General features: G+C 39.9%; 1 protein-coding gene across 1 annotated transcript; it reads left to right on the top strand.

Moving 5' to 3' along the window:
- Positions 1–1,834: 1,834 nt before the first annotated feature.
- Positions 1,835–21,640, top strand: PLEKHA3 (pleckstrin homology domain containing A3; the record flags this gene model as incomplete). The annotated part of the gene is made up of 8 exons (XM_080689374.1): positions 1,835–1,874; positions 7,345–7,461; positions 8,784–8,939; positions 12,946–13,082; positions 14,991–15,155; positions 17,872–17,915; positions 18,372–18,484; positions 21,513–21,640. 8 exons carry the CDS (start codon positions 1,835–1,837, stop codon positions 21,638–21,640), a joined length of 900 nt encoding a protein of 299 aa, XP_080545500.1.
- Positions 21,641–21,658: the final 18 nt, after the last annotated feature.

The following is a 21,658-nucleotide window of genomic DNA, read 5'->3' as shown; positions in this document are numbered from 1 at the left end:
TCCTAAAATAAAACTGACAAAAGAGATAAACGGCCAGCGCCCGAATGTCCTAGGGTCAGAGGATGCAGTTGTCATTTCTGGGGTCACAAGGCTTAAAAGTCACTAGGGATCTCAGAGGGGGGCATTCTGGTAGAAGAGAGTGAAAATAGACTCGCGGTTGCTCTCCAGGGCTTCTGGGTGTCCCTGAAGTGCTTTCTCGGGTTTGGAGTTTTACGATTAGGACTTCAGTTACACCTGGCCTGGAGACAGCCCTGCCTCTGGACTCTGGAGCCCCCAGACCCTCTGCAGGCTCGCGTTTCTGCCCCCACCCCTGGAGGCCACCTAGGGCCTCTAGTAGTGCTGGGGCGGGGTGGAGGTCAGCGAAAAACCAAGTTTTTTCTTGCTAATGGCCATGAGATCCTCCTGTTCCAATCTAACAGCTGATAAGCAGCAGAGGTTGGGCCAAGTCTGTTCGATGCGACTCTCTTCCCCCCATTTCAGTATAGAAACCTTTCAAACATAAAGAACAGTAAAATTTCACAGTGAACACCATTTAACTGTTTTTGATTTGTTACATATTCACCTATCCATCTATCATTTCGCCTTATTTTCAAGTGAATATACCGCCAATCCAAACCAGAAAGCCTTCAAAGAAAGGCCTGGATTTGAATCTGAGAAGACAGGTGTGAGTTTACCTCGATGGAAACTAAACTTGGTGATTGCTTAATTTGCAAAATGCTGTAAATCTGAAAATGAGTACCAATTATGTAAAGTGACTATCACATCCAAGTAAAACTGCCTGTCAAGCATGAGGCCAGGGTCCTATCCTTGGCACTATACCCATACAAACTACTTCTCCAGTAAAATTCCAAAGTTTAAGTTCCATGTTTTGTATTCTAATTACAATTGTGGGTCTCCAAGCGCATTGACGTTTATTCACCTGGTGGCAATTCCTTGTCGGAGGACCATCATCCGGCTGCACATTGCCTTCCTAAAAGATAAATTTTCAGACCCCCGGAGTGTGAAAATACCAAAAAACACACAGAATTTGAAAGCTTGGCTGGGCGTGGCGGCGCATGCCTGCAATCTTAGTACTTGGGAGGCTGAGACCCAAGGATGGCAGTTTCACCACCAGTCTCAGCAATTTAGCAACACCCTCCCAAACTTAGGCCTTGTTTCAAAGTAAATAAAACTGGGCTGGGGGGTGGTGTAGCTTGGAGGTAAAACGCCCCTGGATGCAAACCCCGGTACCAAAGGACAGGAACAAAACCAGAAAGAAAACTGGAAGCCTTTAATTTTCTTAAAGAAACCAAACCCGACCGCCGCCGGGGGCTGAGCTTCCTGGCGGGCCGCCCCTGCCGCGAGCCCTACGCCTGCCCGGACCAGTTAGCCGGGCGCACCGGGGCCGCGCGCCGCGGGGACCGCGCAGCCGGGGGAGCGGAGACGCGGGAGCCCCGGGCGGCCGGCGGGGCTGCGGAGGCCGCGAGGCCGGCGTGGGCGCGATGGCGGGACGCTAGGCCGCGCCCGCTCCGCCAGCCCCGCCGCCGGGGAGGGGTTTCTCGGGACGGGCCGGCCCCTTTCATCCAGGAAGTGAAAGCGACGTCGGGGTCAATGAAAACAAACCGGGAGCCCGGGGGAAGGAAGGCGGGCGGGCGGGCGCGGAGGCCGCAGCGCCGGGCGCGGAAGTGCGAGGGGAGCGCGGCGCGGCGCGTTCGGGCCGCCGCCAGGTCGCCGCCCAGCCGCCCGACATGCGCTCGCCCGCCGCCCGCGGCGCCCGCCGGCCCGGCCTCTGAGGCCGCGCAGCCCTCCGCGCCGGCGCCGGGCCGGGAGGATGCGCGCGGCCGGGCCCTGAAGCATGGAGGGGGTTCTGTACAAGTGGACCAACTATCTCACAGGTACCGCGGGCCCCGAGGGGAGGACGGGCCGGCCCCGCGCCCTCCCTGGCCGCTCCCCAGCGCGACCCGGGCTCGCTCCCGCTGCGCCTCTGGCCGAGCCCTTCCGGCCTCTGAGGGGCGAGTTCGAGGCTGCGCACCCTCCCCAGGATGGAAAGTGCACCCGACCACTACATCGTGTGGGTTCAGAGTTCCCGTCCTCGGGTGTAGCCCCCTGAGGAATTCCCCATCACCCTGACCGCGTTGCAGTCTCTGTCCTCATTCACGCTTAATAGTATTTTGTTAACAATTGAGGTTTTTTTTTTTGGGGGGGGTTATTGGACTGGATTGGACCCTTTAGGATGAAGATTTATTTATTTTTTTGATACTCGAAATTGAACTCAGGTGCATTTTACCCCTGAGCTACATCCCCAGTCCTTTTTATTTTGAAACAGGGTCTCGCTAAATGCCCGTAGCTGGCCTCGAACCTGCGATTCTCTTGTCTCAGCTTCCGAAGTACTGAGATTACAGGTGTGAGTTACTGTGTCCTGCTCGAGATTTAACTTTAAGACAGGCTTCCTATATTTCTTTTAGTTTCCTTAACAGAGTTTTTAAAATTTTTATTTTAAATGTTCACTTGTTGAGGTTGAGCTTAGCAAACATGGTTTTGGAATCTGTGCACTGGTAACATTATTTTAGGGATTGGTTTTCGGTGAAATGGCCTCACTTTTGGGGAGGAAAAGTGAGAAGCAGTGGAAGGAAGTGCAGTACACGGAAACGGGAGCTGCTGGCAAGTCAGTTCTCACTGGAGGTGGGTTTGAAGGAAGAGCCCTGGAGAATTAGGAGCTTCAGTAGAACGGAGACCTTGAGGGGAAGGGGCCCTTTCTAAGACCCCGGCGGCCTGCCTGGCATTTGAAGAACACTTTAAATATGAATGGAAGTGAAACTGGGAGTGGTGGTGCACACCTGTAATCCTGTACTTGGGAGGCTGAGACTGGAGTATCATGGGTTCACCACCAGCCTCAGCAACTTAGTGAGGCCCACTGCAACTTAGTAAGAGCATGTTTCAAAATAAACTAAAATGAAATAAGGATGGGGGTGTAGCTCTGAAATAGAATTCTCCTGGGTTCACTCTCTGGTATCCTGCCCCCCATACACCATAGAAGTGCAGTCTAATTGATGGAAGTGCAGTTTGCTACCAACCAACACTTAAAGTGTCTTATTCTCTCAGGATCTCAGTCTGGTAAGGAACAGTTTTTTCCAGGGTGATCAACAGTTTTTCCTGAATAAAAATTATCTGAACCCTGAATTCTATTATCTTAACAAATTAGACAAAGGGGAATGGGATTTAAAATAAGTGCAGATAGTAGATAGATTTCACCATCAGGCATAAGGCAAATATTGACTTGCTGCCCATGTACTCTACCAAAAGTATTGAAATCCTTACTAATTGTTTGGTACATTCAACTTGTGTACACCTGACTTTGTATGAAATCTGAATATAAACACTTTAAGTCATATAAGTGCAGAGCTGTAGTTTGTGATTTTTGTTAAATTAGATTGCTAAAGGTGGGTAGATTAGCAAAAGCCTTAATAGTTATGGTAACACTGATGTTTTACTCAAACTGAAACGAAACAATTTCTTTCTATAAATACATACTTGAACAGGAAACATTGAAAAGTAAGGCAAAATAAGCTTTTTCTTTTCTTTTTTTTTGGTGATGCTAGGGACTAAACCCAGACTTGTGCATGCTCGGTAAGCCCACTATCACTGATTTACACCCCTCCCCAGCCTCAAAGCAAATATTTTTCATTAATCATTTTCATTGAGATGATTGTGAGAAGCACAGTTATACTGTTTGGTTGAGGCATTAACCATAAGACAGTAGCTTCTGTGTTTTGAGATGCAAATGATTCTATTATTACAAATATTTATAAGTGCCATTTTAGAGGAGCCATTTATTTATTATTTATTTGTTTTATTATTATTATTTTTATTAGAAGAGCCATTTACTAGCCCAGAGCAATTTTCAGTTGCTGAGATGAGTCATAATTTAAGGTGAAATTTTACTTGGGGTGAATGTGGTCTTGTTGGTGGTTCTTCATCTGTGGTACTGAGTACCACTTGGTTGAGCTGTTAACCACATGTGCTTTAGATGTTAATCTTTGCAGAGCATTTTAGCTAACTTCTAGTAACAGAATAGAGCTTGTTAAAATGAAATCTTTAATTGGGAACAATTCAACTTTTAAAATTTAAGTTTGGCTGTGTGCCATATTCTTATTATTAATTTTAGACCACCTTGAGTCAGAAGGATGAGTGGCTGTTCATACTCTTTTATAAGAACTCTCCAGTATATTAACCAATGTATTTGAGAATCTTTTATAGAATAAGGGTTTTAGTAATATTTGGTAGTTTGAAATCAAAAGAATTTTTTAAAAAGAGGAATTAAAAAAAAGAATAATCCATGAGTCTTTTTCACAGATACAATCCTCTTGTATAAATATATGACTCAAGAGATTGTTCACATTAAATATTTCTTAAAAGGTGCATAGAGATAATAGATTTGATCAAATCAATACATTCAGCTATAGTTAGCTTTCATGTTACTACAAATTGTAAATGAATCATTTTGCTCAGTGTGTGTGTGTGTGTGTGTGTGTGTGTGTGTATTTCCTTTTTAAATTTTTTTTTTGCAGTACTGGGGATTGAACCAGGGCCTTCAGCATGGAGGTAAATGGTCTACCACTGAGCTACATTACCAGCCCTTTTTATTTTATTTTGAGAATAGGGCTGTTATAAATAGGGCTGTGATCTTGGGATCCTCATACCTGTGCCTCCTGAGTCACCAAACCCCAGCTTCAATATTTGTTTTAAAGAGATATTAGATTGATTGCAGTAATCCAGCTTTCTAAAATCAGACTTTGTCCTATATGTTCATTGAATATATGTAGAGGAGTATATTCTCATCACACCCTGCTTGTAATTTGTGTGCCAGGGTGAATTAATAATTGGAAAGATAATTCATTATTTCTACACATGGCCAATACAGTCATGGCTATACTCTCATGTATTGCGGCAGTATCTCACATTTTTGGTGTTCGTTCATTTTTTTAGGTCAATTGAGAGATACATTTTATTAGTGCATTTATATGCCAGGCACTATTCTAATTGCTGGGAAAGTAGTGATGATCAAGATAAAGCCCATGTATGGAGAGAACTTACCTTCTAACTTGGCAGGCCTCATTAGGGAATAGGATGTTCATAAAAATGCCCAGGTTGTCTGAAGCTTGCTTGGTTTATTTAATTTACTATGGATATCTTTCTTTTTGAATTATAGTATAGTATTCCCTATCTTCTTACACAAAAATTTATGCTTTTATGATGACTCAGCACTGTCATTTAAAAAAATGTTCCAGAGATGCATGTCTGCCTGTAATCCCAGTACTTGGGAGGCTGAGACAGGAGGATCTCAGGCTCAAGGCCAGCCACAGCAACTTAGGGAGACTCTCAGCAACCTAGCCAGACCCTGTTTTAAAACAGAAAAAAAGTTAAAATTTTAAGCTTAGAGATAGAATGTTCCCAAGTTCAATCCCCAGTAGTGTCTGTTTATCTCTCTTACACACATACACATGCGCACACGTGCGCGTACTCACAAACACACACACACAGTGTTTACAGGGCAAGGCATTTGGGGAGGAAAGTTCTGAGTCTTTATCAAGATTTAGGTAATTTGCTAATCTGTCCAATGTTATTGTATGACTTTGGAAAAACTGAATTTATTAATCATATAGTAGTTTATGCCCAAATTGTGCAGGATTTAAAGATGCAGAGTTTATTTTATTTATTTTTTTGGTGGTACTGGGGTTCCTGGAAGCCCTTCTACCTCCGGGCTACACTCCCAGACCTATTTTTACATTTTTATTTGGAAACAGGGTCTCCTAAGCCAGCGCGCGCCGCTGGCTTCGAACCTGCGCGATCCTCCTGTCTCCGCCTCCCAAGCGCGAGGATTACAAGCGTGCGCCACCACGCCCGGCATAAGATGCAGAGTTTAAAAGGAGGTACATTTTAGTTGAGACAACTTGTGAATTGTGGCTTAATAGTTACAGAAAGAACAAGAACAGTCATACTGCCTCCAGCATGGTCACCATGAGTGAACTGTTGTAAATCAGTAGCATGCTTGATAAGATCCCAAGGTACATGGGGCTTGGCTTTCAGGAGGAATGGAAATTGGACAGCAAGGAAAGCCATCATCCTAGTTGCCAGCTTTACTTTAGAGTCAACTCTGTGACATTTATGTGCTGTAGTTGCTTAGTAAATATCAATTAAATCAGTGATTGGATTTTCTAGTATTTCTGCCTGAGCTGTAGAGAAGCAGAGAAGAGAAAGAGAGACCTCAAGAATCTGCATTCTTACCCCAGTGTATATATCATCCATGTAAAAGATGGGAATTAATTTAACATATTGTGTGCAGGAGAGTTTTCTTAGCAAGGGAAGGATCACATTGTAGAATTAGAGGTCTAGGTTGCACCAGAGAGATCATCTTGTTCAACCCAGTTGTTTTGGAGACTTGGATATTTTAGAGGTTTATTGAAATTAAAAGATTTGCCCCAGGTTATCCAACAAGAATGATAGTAGAATGGGGCTAAAAACCCCATTCTGTTTTTTCCATTGTAGGTAGAGAATCTGTAATCTGAAATCTGAACTGTTCCAAAGTCCAAAACTTTGAGTGCCAACTTGATGCCACAGTGGAAAATTCCACAGCTTACTTCATGTGATGGGTCACAGCCAGAACCAAAAATATTGTATAAAATTACTTTCAGGTAGCTGGGGGTGGTAGCACATGCTTCTAATCCCAGTATTTGGGAGGCTGAGATAGGAGGATTCATAGCTAGCCTCAGTAGCTTAGGGAGACTCTGTTTCCAAAGTAAAATAAAATAGGGATGGGGCTGTAGCTCAGGTAGAATTCCTTTGGGTTCATACCCAGTTGTCCCCCCCACCCCCTTGCAACAAAGAAAAAAATTATCTCCAGGCTGTGTGTTCAAAGTATACTTAAAAGAAGAGCAAATTCTATGTTTAACTTGGGCCCCTTAACAAGATACCTCATTTTTTATATGTAAGCATTACAAAATCTGAAATCCCAGACACTTCTGATCCATATTAAATAAGGGATACTCAGTCTGTACCTCATAACCCAACTCTGTTCTCTTTTAGGAAATGGGCAATTATGTTGTACCTAAAGGAGGGTCGTCACTGAGGTTGGGTTTTTGGGTTGTTAATGAGAAGGTTGTGAGCTAGAATAAAATATTACTCTATGCTGATCTAGAGATTTCCTTGCCAAGGACACTTTGGGCAAGTATTGGCCATTAAAAATTTCATTGTCAGAATGTTCCTTGAGAGCCAAGAAAGAATGTGTATGGCAAGCTTTGAAATCATTGTTTTCAATGTGATGAAAATAATTTTGAATTAACCTTTTATTATTTATGATCATTGTAGGTTGGCAGCCTCGGTGGTTTGTTTTAGATAATGGAATCCTGTCTTACTACGATTCACAGGATGATGTTTGCAAGGGTAGCAAAGGAAGTATAAAGATGGCAGTTTGTGAAATTAAAGGTAAGTGAAAATAGGAAATTAGAGGAAGTTGAGGTTTGATGATAAAATATTCTCCAAGTGAGGCAACAACATTTCTAACCATGCAGGGATTTTCTAATAATTATTTTCTTAGCAACCAGGAGTGACATTTAGCATCATTAAACACAGAGTTTGATAATTCTTTATAAATATACCTGGATTTGAAGTTCAAAATACTTTTGTTAGTTTTCCAATTTGAATATGACAGATATGTTTCTTGTGGGTGCCATTTTAGTATCTATATTGCATTCCCATGCATAGTATTTTATTCTCAGACAGGGACTGTAAAGATTGGAAACTGAGCTCTAAAGTTGATGGGTCTAGTTTTGTTGGGTTTTCATAAAGTATAAAGTTGAATTCCTAAGGTCTGTTTCTCTGTTCAGTTGGAGATAAACTTTTCTGGATGATGGAGATGGTTTCTTTTTTTTTAGAAGGGGAGACATAAAGCAGGTCATGCTCTAATTCTTACTAAGCTTTCATGGATCATTGATTCATTTGTATGTTTGGTTGGCATGTGTGGGGCAGAGGTAGGCACTATGAAATTAGATGGCAATGAAAAGTATTGAATTCCAAAGAGAATGGAAAGAAAAATTGGAACATCAGGGGAGTGAATGTTCCTTCCAGGCCTTTCTCATTTCTCCTCTGTAGCTTGAATACTTTTCCTTGCTGAAGAGTAGTTATTTTGACATGGGTGAACTCTTGCTCATAGCTGTCAGATAATCCAGAGTCATCTTACTGTTCTGTGCATTTTCTTACTTAGAGAAACATTTTCTTATTTAGAGAAACCAAAGCAGTAGCTAATGAATTGTGTTATATTTCCCAGGCTGGGATTGCTACTTTCACGTGATTTCCTGGTAATTCTTTCTTTTTCTTTTGATTCTGGGGATTGAACCCTGGGGCATCCTGCCTCTGAGCTACATATCTGGTTCCTCACCTTCATTTCAGATTGAATACTAGTAGGGGTCTTTCAGTGAAAAATGGGTGATATGTGTGAGTTCATTGTATATGCATTTAAAGTAGTATATAGGTGGAGTTAGGGGAAAGTCTCATTTCTCAGCAGTTAATTCATTCCAATTTTCTTTTTCATGTGCTGTCATCTCTTGGCACCATTGTTACCTTGGGCCTTTGTGAGAATGGTGAATTTTAGGGTGCTACTGAGTGGCCACTACAAGTGGCAGTGCCTGTATTGAGTTGTGGTTTGTTGTGTTAGGTGTATGAAGAATTTCATACTGTGTAAGAGTGAGGATTTAATGCTCCTAAGATTGCTTAAGTTCATAACTATATTTGTCCTTTGTTTATCATAGTCCATTCAGCAGACAATACAAGAATGGAATTAATTATTCCAGGAGAGCAGCATTTCTACATGAAGGCAGTAAATGCAGCTGAAAGACAGAGGTGGCTGGTTGCTTTGGGGAGTTCCAAAGCATGTTTGACTGATACTAGGACTAAAAAGGAAAAAGGTAACTAGAATTTTCTCCTTGTGCTAAGAGTATTTTTTAAAAACATATATAAATTGCCCTGTCCACTTTTAGTAATTAATCCCAAGGGAATAGTCAGTTATACAGAAAAAGATTTACATGCATAGATCATGGTATAAAAAAATTGGTGAAAAATGTAAAGGAACACATTTAAAGGATGGTTCAATAAATGAATGTTTCCATCTGTGGGTATTTTATGTGGCCAGTAAAATGTTTATAATAAATTTTAATGATGTGAGAAAATGTCCAAGGGTAAATGGTAACTGATAAAAAACAGGACTTAAATTATCTATCTATAGTAGTATTCATTGGCTTACTTAGGAAAGGTAAGAATTGGTTGTTACTTTTTGGAAGAAGAATTTATAAGAATGAGATTCATTTTTCACTTGTATATCTTTGGTACCTTTTTGACTTTGTGACGCACATGTATTGTCAACTCAAAAAAAGTTAAATAAGACAAAAGTAAAGCAAATGATTATGGTACTAATTCAACTATGTTGATTATAATATGAGTGGCAGAGTATACCTTGGTAGTAATATAGCAGTCATTTGATTTTTCTTTCCTAAAATTTTTTATTGAGTACATATATGTATTACTTTTACATATTTTATTTTTTATTTTTGTAGTACTGGGTATGAAACCCAGGGTCATTCTACCTCCAAGATATACTCCCAGCCCTATTTTATATTCTTTATTTTGTTCTTTTTTTTTGGTGGTGGTGGTACTGGGGTTCCTGGAAGCTCTTCTACCTCTGGGCTACACTCCCAGACCTTTTTTTTTTATATTTTTTTATTTGGAAACAGGGTCTCCTAAGCCAGCGCAATCCTCCTGTCTCTACCTCCCAAGCGCGGGGATTACAAGCATGCGCCACCATGCCTGGCTTATATTCTTTATTTTGAAATAGAGTCTCACTGAGTTGCAATAGGCCTCACTAAGCAGCTGAGGTTGTCCGCGAACCGTGATCCTCCTTTCTCAGCCTACCAAATGCTGGGATTACAAGCATGTGCCACCATGTCTAACTTACTTTCACATTTTAAAAAAGAATATTAAGAAGCTGGGCGTGGTGGCGCACGCTTGTAATTTCTGCACTTGGGAGGCGGAGACAGGAGGATCATACAGGTTCGAAGCCAGCTTTAGCTACTCAGTGAGGCTCTCAGCAACTTAGTGAGACCCTGTTTCCAAATAAAATATAAAATAGGTCTGGGAATGTAGTCTGGAGGTAGAAAGCCTCTGAGTTCCACTTCCAGTACCACCAAAAAAAAAAAAAAAAAAAAAAAGAATATTAAGTTAGTGAAAGCAACTAAATTATGAGTGTTGAAAAGTAGAAGCTGAAGATGGAATATAGAAGTATTCAAATATGAAAAATATCATGGATACTGTGTGACTAAGGGAAGATAAGGATTGGATATCCACAGTAGCTAAAGGGCAGAAACAACCCACATAACCATAGATAAATGGGTAAACAAATGAGGTATACGTACAAAATGAAATCTTAGTTTTAAAAAGAACAAACTTCTGATATATGCTACAACATTGATGAACCTTAAAGAGATGCTAAGTAAAATAGACTCATCACAAAAAGAGAAATGTTGTATGATTACACTTGTTTTATTTACAAAAGAGAGATTTATGGAGACAAAAAGTACAATGGTAGTACCTGGGCCCATAAGGAGGAGGGAATGGGGTTAGTCTTTAATGAGTCCACAATTTCTATTGAGAAAGGTAGAAAAGCTCTGGATGATGGTAATTATTATACAACATTTGAATGTACTTACTACCACTGAACTTTGTACTTTAAAGTTAAAGTGATAAGTTTTATGTACATTTCATTATAATTTTTTAAAAAGGAGGGAAGAACTTACATTGGAGCAAAAATTGATTTAGGTTAGCTCAGATGTCTAGATAATAGTGCTTTGGTACATTCTGGCAGAAGTGGCTTTGTGACTCAACAAAATGTGGCAACACTGGCCTGGTTCAGGGAATAAGGAGAAGCACCAGAATCTACTGTGTGTATATATTCTTCCTTCCTCTGAAGCTTTTACTTTTTTTGTTTTTGTTTTTGTGGTACTAGGAATTAAATCCAGAGGCATTCTGCCTTCAAGCTACTTGCCAACTCTTTTCAAACTTTATATTTTGAAAGTGGATCTTGCTAGGTTGTTGAGAGTCTTGCTAAGTTGTTGAGGCTGATCTTGAAACTGTGATTCTCCTGTCTCAGCCTTGCAAGTACTGGGATTATAGGTGTGTGCCTGCATGCCTGGCCATGTAGCTTTTACTTCTAGTGCAAAAGGTACTGGCCTGTGAGTGGTGGAGATGATGACTAGATACTTAGTTTGCTTGTAGTTATTAGGAAAAAGAAAATAAGCTCTTATTAAAAATTCTGAAAACAGTATAATGAAGCTGTGAAAGGATTAGAAGAAAATCAATGTGTATATACAAAAGTCTTATTTTTTATTTATATTTATTTACTTCTTTATTTAATTTTATTTTTTGTGGTACTAGGTTTCCTGGAAGCCCTTCTACCGCTGGGCTACACTCCCAGACCTATTTTATATTTTTTGAAACAGGGTCTCTTAAGCCAGCGCGGCTAGCTTTGAACCTGCGCGATCCTCCTGTCTCCGCCTCCCAAGCACAGGGATTACAAGCGTGTGTGCCACCACGCCCGGCCTTAATTAATTAATTAATTAATTATTTTTGCAGTATTGGGGATTGAACCCAGAGGCATTTCTACCTCTGAACTACACCCCAAGCCCTATTTTTTTATTCTTTATTTTGAAACAAGGTCTCACTAAGTTGCAGAGGGCCTCACTAAGTAGCTGAGGCCAGCCATGAGCCTGTGATCCTCCTGTCTCAGCCTCCCAAGTACTGGGATTACAAGCAAGTGCCACCATGCCTGGCCAAAATTCTTAACTACATAAAAATTAAGCATCATATGCCAAACTAAACAATAAAGAAACTTGAAAGGGAGCTAACAAATGGAAAAGCATTCACAATGTCTAAGATTTTATTATATTTGCAATATATAAGAGAGAGAGAGAGAGAGAGAGAGAGAGAAAATGTGTGTGTGTGTGTGTGTGTGTGTGTGTGTGTGTGTGTGTGTGTGTATGTGTATGTTACTACTGGGGATTTAACCCAGCGGTATTCTACCTTTGAGCTATATCCTCAGCCCTTTTATTTTTTATTTTGAAGCAAGGTCTCTCTAAATTGTTGAGGGTCTCACTAAGTTGCAGAGGCTGGTCTCAAACCTGAGATCCTCCTCTCTTAGCCTTCCAAGTACTCGGATTATAAATGCATGCCACTGCCGGGGCGTGGTGGTACATGCTTGTATTCCCAGCATTCGGGAGGCTGAGACTGGAGGATTGCAATTCGCGGACAGCCTCAGCTACTTAGTGAGGCACTCTTTAACTTAGTGAGACCCTGTTTCAAAATAAAGAATAATAAAAAGTAGGGCAGGGGGTGTAGCTCAGAGGTAGAATTCCCCTGGGTTCCATCCTCAGACCTGCAAATAAATAAATAAATGCATACCACTATGCTTGGTAAAGATTACTATATGTATAAGAACATTCAGAGATTTTCAGCTTTTATATTATTAAGGGAAAAACCAAGCCTCAGAGCTGTATGCTAGACCAAAAAACAAAACAAACAAAAAACCCTAAATAACAAAAGGGGAAATATACTTTTCAAGTAAAAGAGGATGAATAATTGGGTAGAAATACCTTATATAAAACATCCACTGACGCATCACCTTTGTCCTTTTGTCTCTGGATATTAATGTATATAAACTTCATGGCAAAAGTATGACTGTCAATTTTTTCCCAATATCTATAGAAAAGATTTCTTAAGAGCTTTTATGATCCTATTTTCATGATTGTACATCTCTTAAGATGTAAGTGATTGTATTTATTGCCTCACTTAAAATGATTATATTTTGTTGTATTATCCAAGGACTATGAAAATAGTCTAATTGATGCTTATATATGTTCTTTGCAGAAATAAGTGAAACCAGTGAATCTCTGAAAACCAAAATGTCTGAACTTCGCCTCTACTGTGACCTCCTAATGCAGCAGGTTCATACAATCCAGGAATTTGTTCATCATGAAGAAAATCATTCATCTCCCAGCATAGAGGTATAACAAAGAGGGTCCCTTTGTGTCTGGTTGTGCTTTGCACAGTACTGGAGTGTCCTCAGTGATTCCATGGGGTGACAGAGAAGCATTTCATGACGAGTTCTTTCCAACTCTCTGGGAATTGGTAGTACCTTCTAGGTTATGTGTCTATGGCCAGAGTCAAGCATTGCTCTGGGGAATTGCAGCCTATCTTTGTAGCCATTCTGATAGTTTGGGGTTAGGGCAGGGAGGGAGCATTCTAGACTTGTCTTTTAGGTGACTGCATGAATGCATTGCACAGCTGCTTTTCTGTTATTTGATAATAAGGTCCCAACTTCACTACTGAGAGTTGATAACTTAATCTTGTTAAAAACTTTTAAAATGTTCTTTTGAGAACAGTAATCTAGGATTCAAAATCCAGATTAGTGGGATCTGGCTAAGAAATTGGCTCATCTTTTCTGGGAAGAGGGCCAGTGAACCCTCTGTTCTTTGGGTGGAAATCAGCATGGTTCCGAGTCTTCTTTTCCCTAATGTGGCAGGAGTGAGAGAAGAAATCTTCTCTCCTTTGGTCTTTTCCTGTTAGAAAAGACCTTCCTTATGTGAGGAAGGCTGAGCTTGATTTGGGGGCACTGCAGTGTTCCCTAAGAGCTCTCTGGGAGAGGTGCTCTCATACTGCTCCAGAGCTCAGCATGGGCCAGGACCCAGGCTCTTCTGCTGTGGTTTGCTGGGTTTTCTCCTCATGCTCCAGGCTTCAAGGTGAGTGAGTACCTAGGCCAACAGAGGCAAGAAGCAGTGGGATGGCCATGCTAGAGAGACCTTCTCAACTTACCATCTTTGGCTTTTTTTTTTTTTTTTTTTGCAATACTGGGATGGAACTCAGGGGCATTCTACCTCCGAGCTACACCCCCAGCCCTATTTTTTATTCTTTATTTTGAAACAGGGTCTCACTGAATTGCAAAGGGCCTCACTAAGTAGCTGAGGCTGGCCGCGAACCGCGATCCTCCTGTCTCAGCCTCCAGAATGCTGGGATGATAAGTGTGCACCACCATGCCCGGCTCCATCTTTGGTTTTTAATCAGGGGGAAAAAAATCCTAGAAATTCTCCAGATAGTGTCTTTCTTTTCTTTTTTTTCTTTTTTGTCTAGTGCAAAAGAAATAGAAGGAAAAAAACAATTGATAAAGGGCTAATAGCATTGCCAAGAGTGGTCTGGTTTAGGTTCAGTCTCTTCATCCCTCTAAGTCAGGGCACTTTACTCTGCTGAAAAAAATTGGAGTTTTTATTCTATCAAGGAGGAAGTAGGAGCAAAGGTATAGGATAGGCATGAATTATGCTGGTACTAACTCTGGGGGTGTACAACTGCTATGAATTCTGATAGAGAATTAGAAAATTACAGTTTAGATGAGATTTCTCTAAAGTGAATTTTTGTGTGTGTGTGTGTGGTACAGGAGATTGGACCCAGGGACATTCTACCTCTGAGCTACACCCCCTCCCCCAGCCCTACTTTATTTTTAATATTGAAAAAGGGTATCATTAAGTTGTAGAGGATCTCATTAAGTTGCTGAGGCTGGCTACAAACCTTTGATCCTCTGTCTCATCCTCCCAATTACTGGGATTACAAGCATTTGCCACTATGCCCAGCTTGAGGTGAATTTTTCTACATAATTTTTCAGTTTGATATTTGGTTTAAATGCACAATTTGTTTTTCCTTGGAATCTAATTTCATATATTATTTACCTAAGGAACAGACATTTCATATTCATGCATTGCTTTAATTTTCTCAGTATATTTTAAATAAATTCTTAGGTTATTTAAACATAGCCTAGTCATGTGTCCACTGGAGAAAATGTTTCATAACTTGATTATAAGGATGTGTATGATTCCACATAGCTGTGTATGTCTGTTCAAGTCTTTGTGTGTGTGATTTTACAGAATATGAACGAAGCCTCTTCTCTGCTTAGTGCCACGTGTAATACATTCATCACAACGCTCGAGGAGTGTGTGAAGATAGCGAATGCCAAGTTTAAACCTGAGATGTTTCAATTGCCCCATCCGGATCCTTTAGTTTCTCCTGTGTCGCCTTCTCCTGTTCAAATGGTTGGAACATTTTGTGTTTTCTTTACTGATACTGTGTCTAGGGAGGAAACAGGCATTGGGGAGGAAACAGTAAAAGGTTCAGGGTTTTGTTTGCACTTGTGTTCAGTATGGGATTTTCTTCTCTAAGGAGCTCAGCATGTGTGCAGATGTCTTAATGTCCTTCCCCTCCCAGGGACTGTGTGCAGTCTGCTGTTGAGGCTGTTGCAGTCATTTACTTCCATTGTCAGGAAAACATTATAATGCACTGTATGTGCTGGGACACGGGAATGGCTGAGAACACACTTCTGTTTTATAAAAACTTTACAGTGGGGGTAATGTTTTACTTACACTGAGTTACAATTAAGCAAATCTTAAAAAAAAATGGGAAGGGACTTGAAACTGTTACAGTGGGAACAGTATTCTGTAGTCAGCATTTGGATTAAACCTTCAAGTAGAAAAATTACTTAATCTCTCTGGCCCTCAGTTTCTTCATCTGTTAAAGGAAGTATATTCTCTATCAGAGGATCATTGCAAAGGATCTGCCTTACTTGATGCTCAGTGCTTGATGCTAGGTTCTCACTGCCTGATTGCTCTGAACAACGAGAACTCTTTCTGCTGGGGGGCGGTGTAGTAGATTCCTTGTTCTTTTCAGGGTAATAAACTTGCTCTGTCAGACTGTGGAAACTTGTAGGTGAGATAACGTTTGATAAGACTAATTTTTTTGTGAGTTTTTTTTTTGTGGTACTGGGGATTGAACTCAGGGCCGTTCTACCTCCAAGCTATACCCACACCCCGATTGTTCATTCGTTCTTTCTTTCTTTCTTTCTTTCTTTCTTTCTTTCTTTTTTTCTTTCCATCCTTCCTTCCTTTCCTTTCCTTTCCTTTCCTTTCCTTTTCTTCTTTCCTTCTTTCTTTTTTTTGGTGGTACTGAGGTTCCTGGAAACCCTTCTACCTCCGGGCTACACTCCCAGGCCATTTTTACACCTTTTTATTTGGAGACAGGGTCTCTTAAGCCAGCGCGGCTGGCTTTGAACCTGCACGATCCCCTGTCTCTGCCTCCCAAGCGCGGGAATTACAAGCCTGCGCCACCACTCCGGGCTTTACTTTATTTTAAAACAGGGTCTTAGGAAGTTGCGGAGTGCCTCACGGGTAGCTGAGGCTGGCCTTGATCCTAGATTCTCCTGTCTTAGCCTCCCAAGTAGTGGGATTACAAGCGTCCGCCACCACACCCAGCTTCATCAGTGTTTTTAGGAGCCCATTTGTAGGAAAAAGAATGCCACATGGTTATTGTTTTAGCAATTATTTGAAGACTTAGTTATTAGAAGACAAGGATCAACTTTATTTCTAGGTTCTCTTATCTAGCCCAGCAAATTTAGTAATGTGAGATTAGAAAAGATTATAGCCTAAATTTATTTAGATCATTATTTTCTAATTGGCATATGGTGGACTAATAATGTCCTCTGACACATATAAGCTATAAAAATTAATTTTATGATCAATTTGGTTTGGGAAGTTTTAGTTGACTTAATGAATTGGTTTTTCTGTCCCAGTCTGATAGGAAGTCTGCTAGGACTTCTCAGAGCCTTTTTGATACTGAAGTGTATTATGAATCTCTGAGATGGGGAGGTAGTGTGCAGTGTTTCTGAAATTTATTTGACAGTTGTACCCTTTTGCTTATTTTTGAATGCCTCTCATAGTTCTGTGGGGGTTAGTTGAATGCGGTTTGACAATACTGCTTTTTAGAACAATTGTAAAACTGCTATAAATTGTTAACATGTATAGTTGGGGGGGGTGGTACTGGGGGTGGAACCCAGGGGCTTTTCTACCTCTGGGCTATACTCTCAGACCTATTTTTTATACTTTGGAAACAGGATTTCACTAAGTTGCTGACAGCCTGAGTAGCTGAGACTGGCTTCGAACCTGTGAGATTCTCCTGTCTCAGTTTCCCAAGCACTGGGATTACAAGCATGTGCCACCACGCCCAGCTAGACTGCCTTTATTTTTTGATAGAGTAGTTGGTAAAGAGAAGCTTTGCTACTACTGGGCTCCTGCCCTTAAACAGACGTTTATTAAAGTATTTTCTAGCTTGGTAGATATTTCTTCTTATCACAAAAGTGTAACTTTTGTGTGTGTGTGTGTGTGTGTGTGTGTGTGTGTGTGTGTGTGTGTGTATATATATATATATATATATATATACACATACATACATACATACATACATACATACATATATATATATATTTTTTTTTTTTTTTGCAGGTCTGGGGATGGAACCCAGGGGCATTAACCTCCGGGCTACACTCTCTGCCCTAATTTTTATTCTTTATTTTGAAACCGGGTCTCACCGAGTTGCAGAGGGCCTCACTAAGTAGCTGAGGCTGTCCGCGAACCACCATCCTCCGGTCTCAGCCTCCCGAATGTTGGGATTACAAGTGTGTGCCACCATGCCCGATTTGTTTTTATATATTTTTTGTATGCACTTCTATGTGTGCTTGTATGTATGTAAAGTGGCTTTTAGTATTGAGAAAAGAATGTAGCATGGTTTTGGTATGAAGGAAGTTTACAGTTAGGGAGAAAGCTTGACATTGTGCTAATGATGTTACTTAAATCTTTGAAGATAAGGGATTTTTGCCAGGCATATTTTTCTTCAAATAAATTTATGAAACTTATGGTAATAATAATAAATCAGATCTACATTATTCTTGACATATGGATTATACTGTTTTCTTTTTTCTAGATGAAACGTTCTGTCAGCCACCCTGGTTCTTGCAGTTCAGAGAGGTAAAATAACCTTTTCTTTTGTCATCTTTATCTTCTCTCTTGCTGCTGGCAGTAAGTCTTCCTCTGGCATCTTCTCTAAATTTTTGCCCATCATCTTCATTCTATTGTTTTTGATCAGATACTTGCCTTTGCGTAACTCATAACTTTTAGTTTTCAAATGTTTGTAAACCATCTGACATGTCACTAGACCCTCCCTCTGCTCTAGAAGTCATTTCCTCATTGTTCTCCTTTTCCATTTAGTTCAGCTCAGAGGTCATTTTCTATAGGGCACTGGCTGGACTTTAAATAGATTGCTTACTCATTCAGGTTGACTGAGTAGAATGTTGCTAATGTTGGAATTTGGGCATAAAAATAGTTCTTTCACTTTAAAGGAAGTCATGTAAAATTCCAATTAAGTCATGGGTATTTTGCTTTGTTTAATACTTTACAGTTTAATGCTTTTTATTTGATTTGCAGAAGTAGCTACTCTATAAAAGAACCAGTGTCTATGCTTCACAGATCCCAGCGACGCAGAAGAACTTACTCAGATACAGACTCTGGTAATGATATTCCCCTCGAAGATCCAGATAGTAAGTTAGATGGGTTTTGTCTTTTTCTTTGCCCCCCGCCCCTTTTTTTTTTTTTTTAAACAAAAGCAGTATTGTTGTGTGACTTGGTAATTTCTTGCCTCGTTGGATACTGACATGGAGCTCTGTACTTTGCTTGGATTAATTTCTTAACTTAGAGCTAAGTAAATGCCATACAATCAACAGGTACTCATGTATCCTCTCTAGTAGCTCTGTTACTAATGTAAAAAGTGCTGAGGATTGCTTTGTGAATGCCACATATATAAAAAAACATAATCTTTTTACTCCCACTATATTTGCATTAAAAACATTTTAGAAGAAAACATGAATTGTTTGGGGGTAAAATAAAGGCAAATATACCTTGAAATGGCTAAGGATAATAATTTTGTCTTGTAGTATCAATTATAGTAGCATTTATTCTTTCTTTTTCTCCCCTATTGAAGATGTTTCATACTATGATTTTAGGAAAGGTTTTGTGATTGTGCTAAGATTATTATTGTCTCTGAAGAGAAATCTTTGAAAGTATATTAGAATTACCAATTTGACAATAGTGAACACATAGGTGGTCACATATGTGGTTTTATTATTAAATTGTCATGAATACACTTTTACTTTTTCATTTTTACTATTTTCCATGAAGCATGTGGTTTAGATATTACATACAGTTGCCAGCTAAGGAACAGATTGTGTTTCAGGAGTTCATTTGTAAATCAGTTGTTTGGAACACTAATTTTTTTTTTTTTTTGGTGATACTGGGGGTGGAACCCAGAGGCTTTCTACCTCTGGACTATACTCCCAGACCTATTTTATATTTTATTTGGAAACAGGGTCTCACTAAGTTGCTGAGAGCCTCACTAAGTAGCTGAGGCTGGCTTCGAACCTGTGCCATCCTCCTGTCTCAGCCTCCCAAGCGCGGGGATTACAAGCGTGCGCCACCACGCCCGGCTAAGGAACACCAATTTTATTGCTCTTAGGAAATGATACTGATACTTTCAGTGGTGGTTAGATTCTTTAGTAAGCCTAGAGAAGAACCCAACTTAATGGTTGAAATGGGACAAAAAAGTGTTGCTACATTCCTAGTATTGAGTTTGAGAACATTAAGACAGAGTTGTTTTACTTAACCAGAAAGTTAACAGGTTTTGTTGGGGGAAGATGTAGAGTTTGTGTAGAAGATGATGATCTAAGTGCGACTGCTGACCATTTTCATATATTTAGAAGGTGCTAACATTTTTTAATGCGTTTTTTTCCCCCCTTCTATCTCTGGGCTACACTCCCAGACCTATTTTATATTTTTGAAACAGAGTCTCTTAAGCCAGCACAGCTGGCTTCGAACCTGCGCGATCCTCCTGTCTCTGCCTCCCATGTGTGGGGATTACAAGCATGCACCACCATGCCTGACTTAATGATCATTTTTTAAGTAGAACTAGTGACCTATTTATGGATACAAAACATTACTCTATGTTCACTACCATTCTGAATTTAAGTTGGAACAATGGGTAGAAATACGAAGAAAGGAAAGGAGTCAGATTAGGGAGAGGAGGGAAGTAAAAACTTTCCTGGCTAATTGAGCAAAGCCTAGAAAAAAAAGGTAAAAGGAGAAGAAATTGAGGAGATTGGGTATGTGGAAAAGGTATTGCCTAAAGCAGGTAATAGAGATTTGGATTCCTCTTTTTATTTATATCTTATACAGGACTTATGTGTGTGAGAGGCATACTGGGATTGAACCCAGGGGCATCCTATGTCCGAGCTATACCCCAGCCCTATTTTAATCTTTGAAAATGGGTCTCGCTAAGTTGCTGAGAGTCTTAAGTTGCTGAGGTTGGCTTCAGCCTGCCATCCTCTTGTTTCAGTCTTCAGAGTACCGGGATGACAGGGGTGTACCACACACCTGGCTTACAGGATTCTCTTAATCAAGAGCTCCCAATGAGGCCCACATGCTGCTTTGTGCTTTTCTCTAGATGCTACTCTTTTCTTTTTAAAGAGACTCATTCATGATAAATTATTTTTTGAAATGCTAACCACTTTCCTGTGCTCCTTTGTAGGCACCTGGTCATGAATTTTTTTAAAACAATTTTATAAGCTATAGGTGTAAATGCCTTATATTTAGCATTCTCCAATTTAGTCATTAGGACTATAACAAAATTAGTCTGATACAGAAACACATATATACTTAAATACAAAAATCTAATTTCTCCAGAATGTCTCTAAATTGACAAGGTCAGAAGCTTCACTGTTAGATTTTTCTGTTCATGCTAAAGTTAGTGTTTCATTTAGTTGACAGAGCACTTCCTTATAAAGTATATACATTGAATTGGCAGTCTTAGAATTGGCAGTCTTTATCTATAAACATTCTTAAAGGTACACTGTTACTGTTTTTAAAGGTTTTTTTTTTAAATGAGAAAAGTAATAAATGGTCTTGGTAAATTCAAATAATATGTATAAAATTATACCTGGTATGATACAGGACCAACCAAGTGCAGCTGTGTTGGATACCATTGGAAAGATGGGAACTTTCAGTATTAGATACTTTGTCACCTTTTCTTATAAACTTAATGAAGGAAAAGACCTGAGTTTAGTCTGCTCTGTTGCCAGTTGTGTGATTTGGGGTACAGCATGTTTTTTGGGTCTTGGTTTCTTTGCCTAGAAACAAACAAGGAAGATACTGACAGCATGAAAACAGACTAAAAAAAAAAAAAGCTAAGAAAGCTTAAATTTAATTTAGTAATATAATTTGGCTGCACATTACATGCCAATCATGATTGTAGCAATACACAAAAATCTGTATTTTTAGATAGTTTCATAATTTACCTCATGAATGCTGAAATTTCTCCATAGGAGTCAGTAATAAAAAGTTACTTTTCTTTATTAAACAAACAAAATGTTATCAGGAAGCTAATGTCCCTAAACAAAACTTTTAACAAAAACTTTAGGAAGTTTATGTCCCTAAACAAAAACCATAAAATGTTTTTTTCACAGAGCTTTGGAATTGATATTGATAAGATGCTTAACCTTTCAATCAATTCCTTAATAGGACCTGTTCACTGTTCAAGAAACACACTTAATGGAGATTTGGCATCAGCAACCATTCCTGAAGAAAACAGACTCACAGCCAAAAAACAATCTGAATTGGAAGATCCTCTTTCATCCTTCTCTTGCTGAGGAAACTCACGTGTCCAA

The sequence above is a fragment of the Muscardinus avellanarius genome (genome assembly GCF_963383645.1).
Source record: "Muscardinus avellanarius genome assembly, chromosome: 2".
NCBI classification, from domain to species: domain Eukaryota; kingdom Metazoa; phylum Chordata; class Mammalia; order Rodentia; family Gliridae; genus Muscardinus; species Muscardinus avellanarius.
The sequence above is the reverse complement of the archived record's forward strand: the minus strand, read 5'-3'. Positions and strand labels throughout refer to the sequence as shown.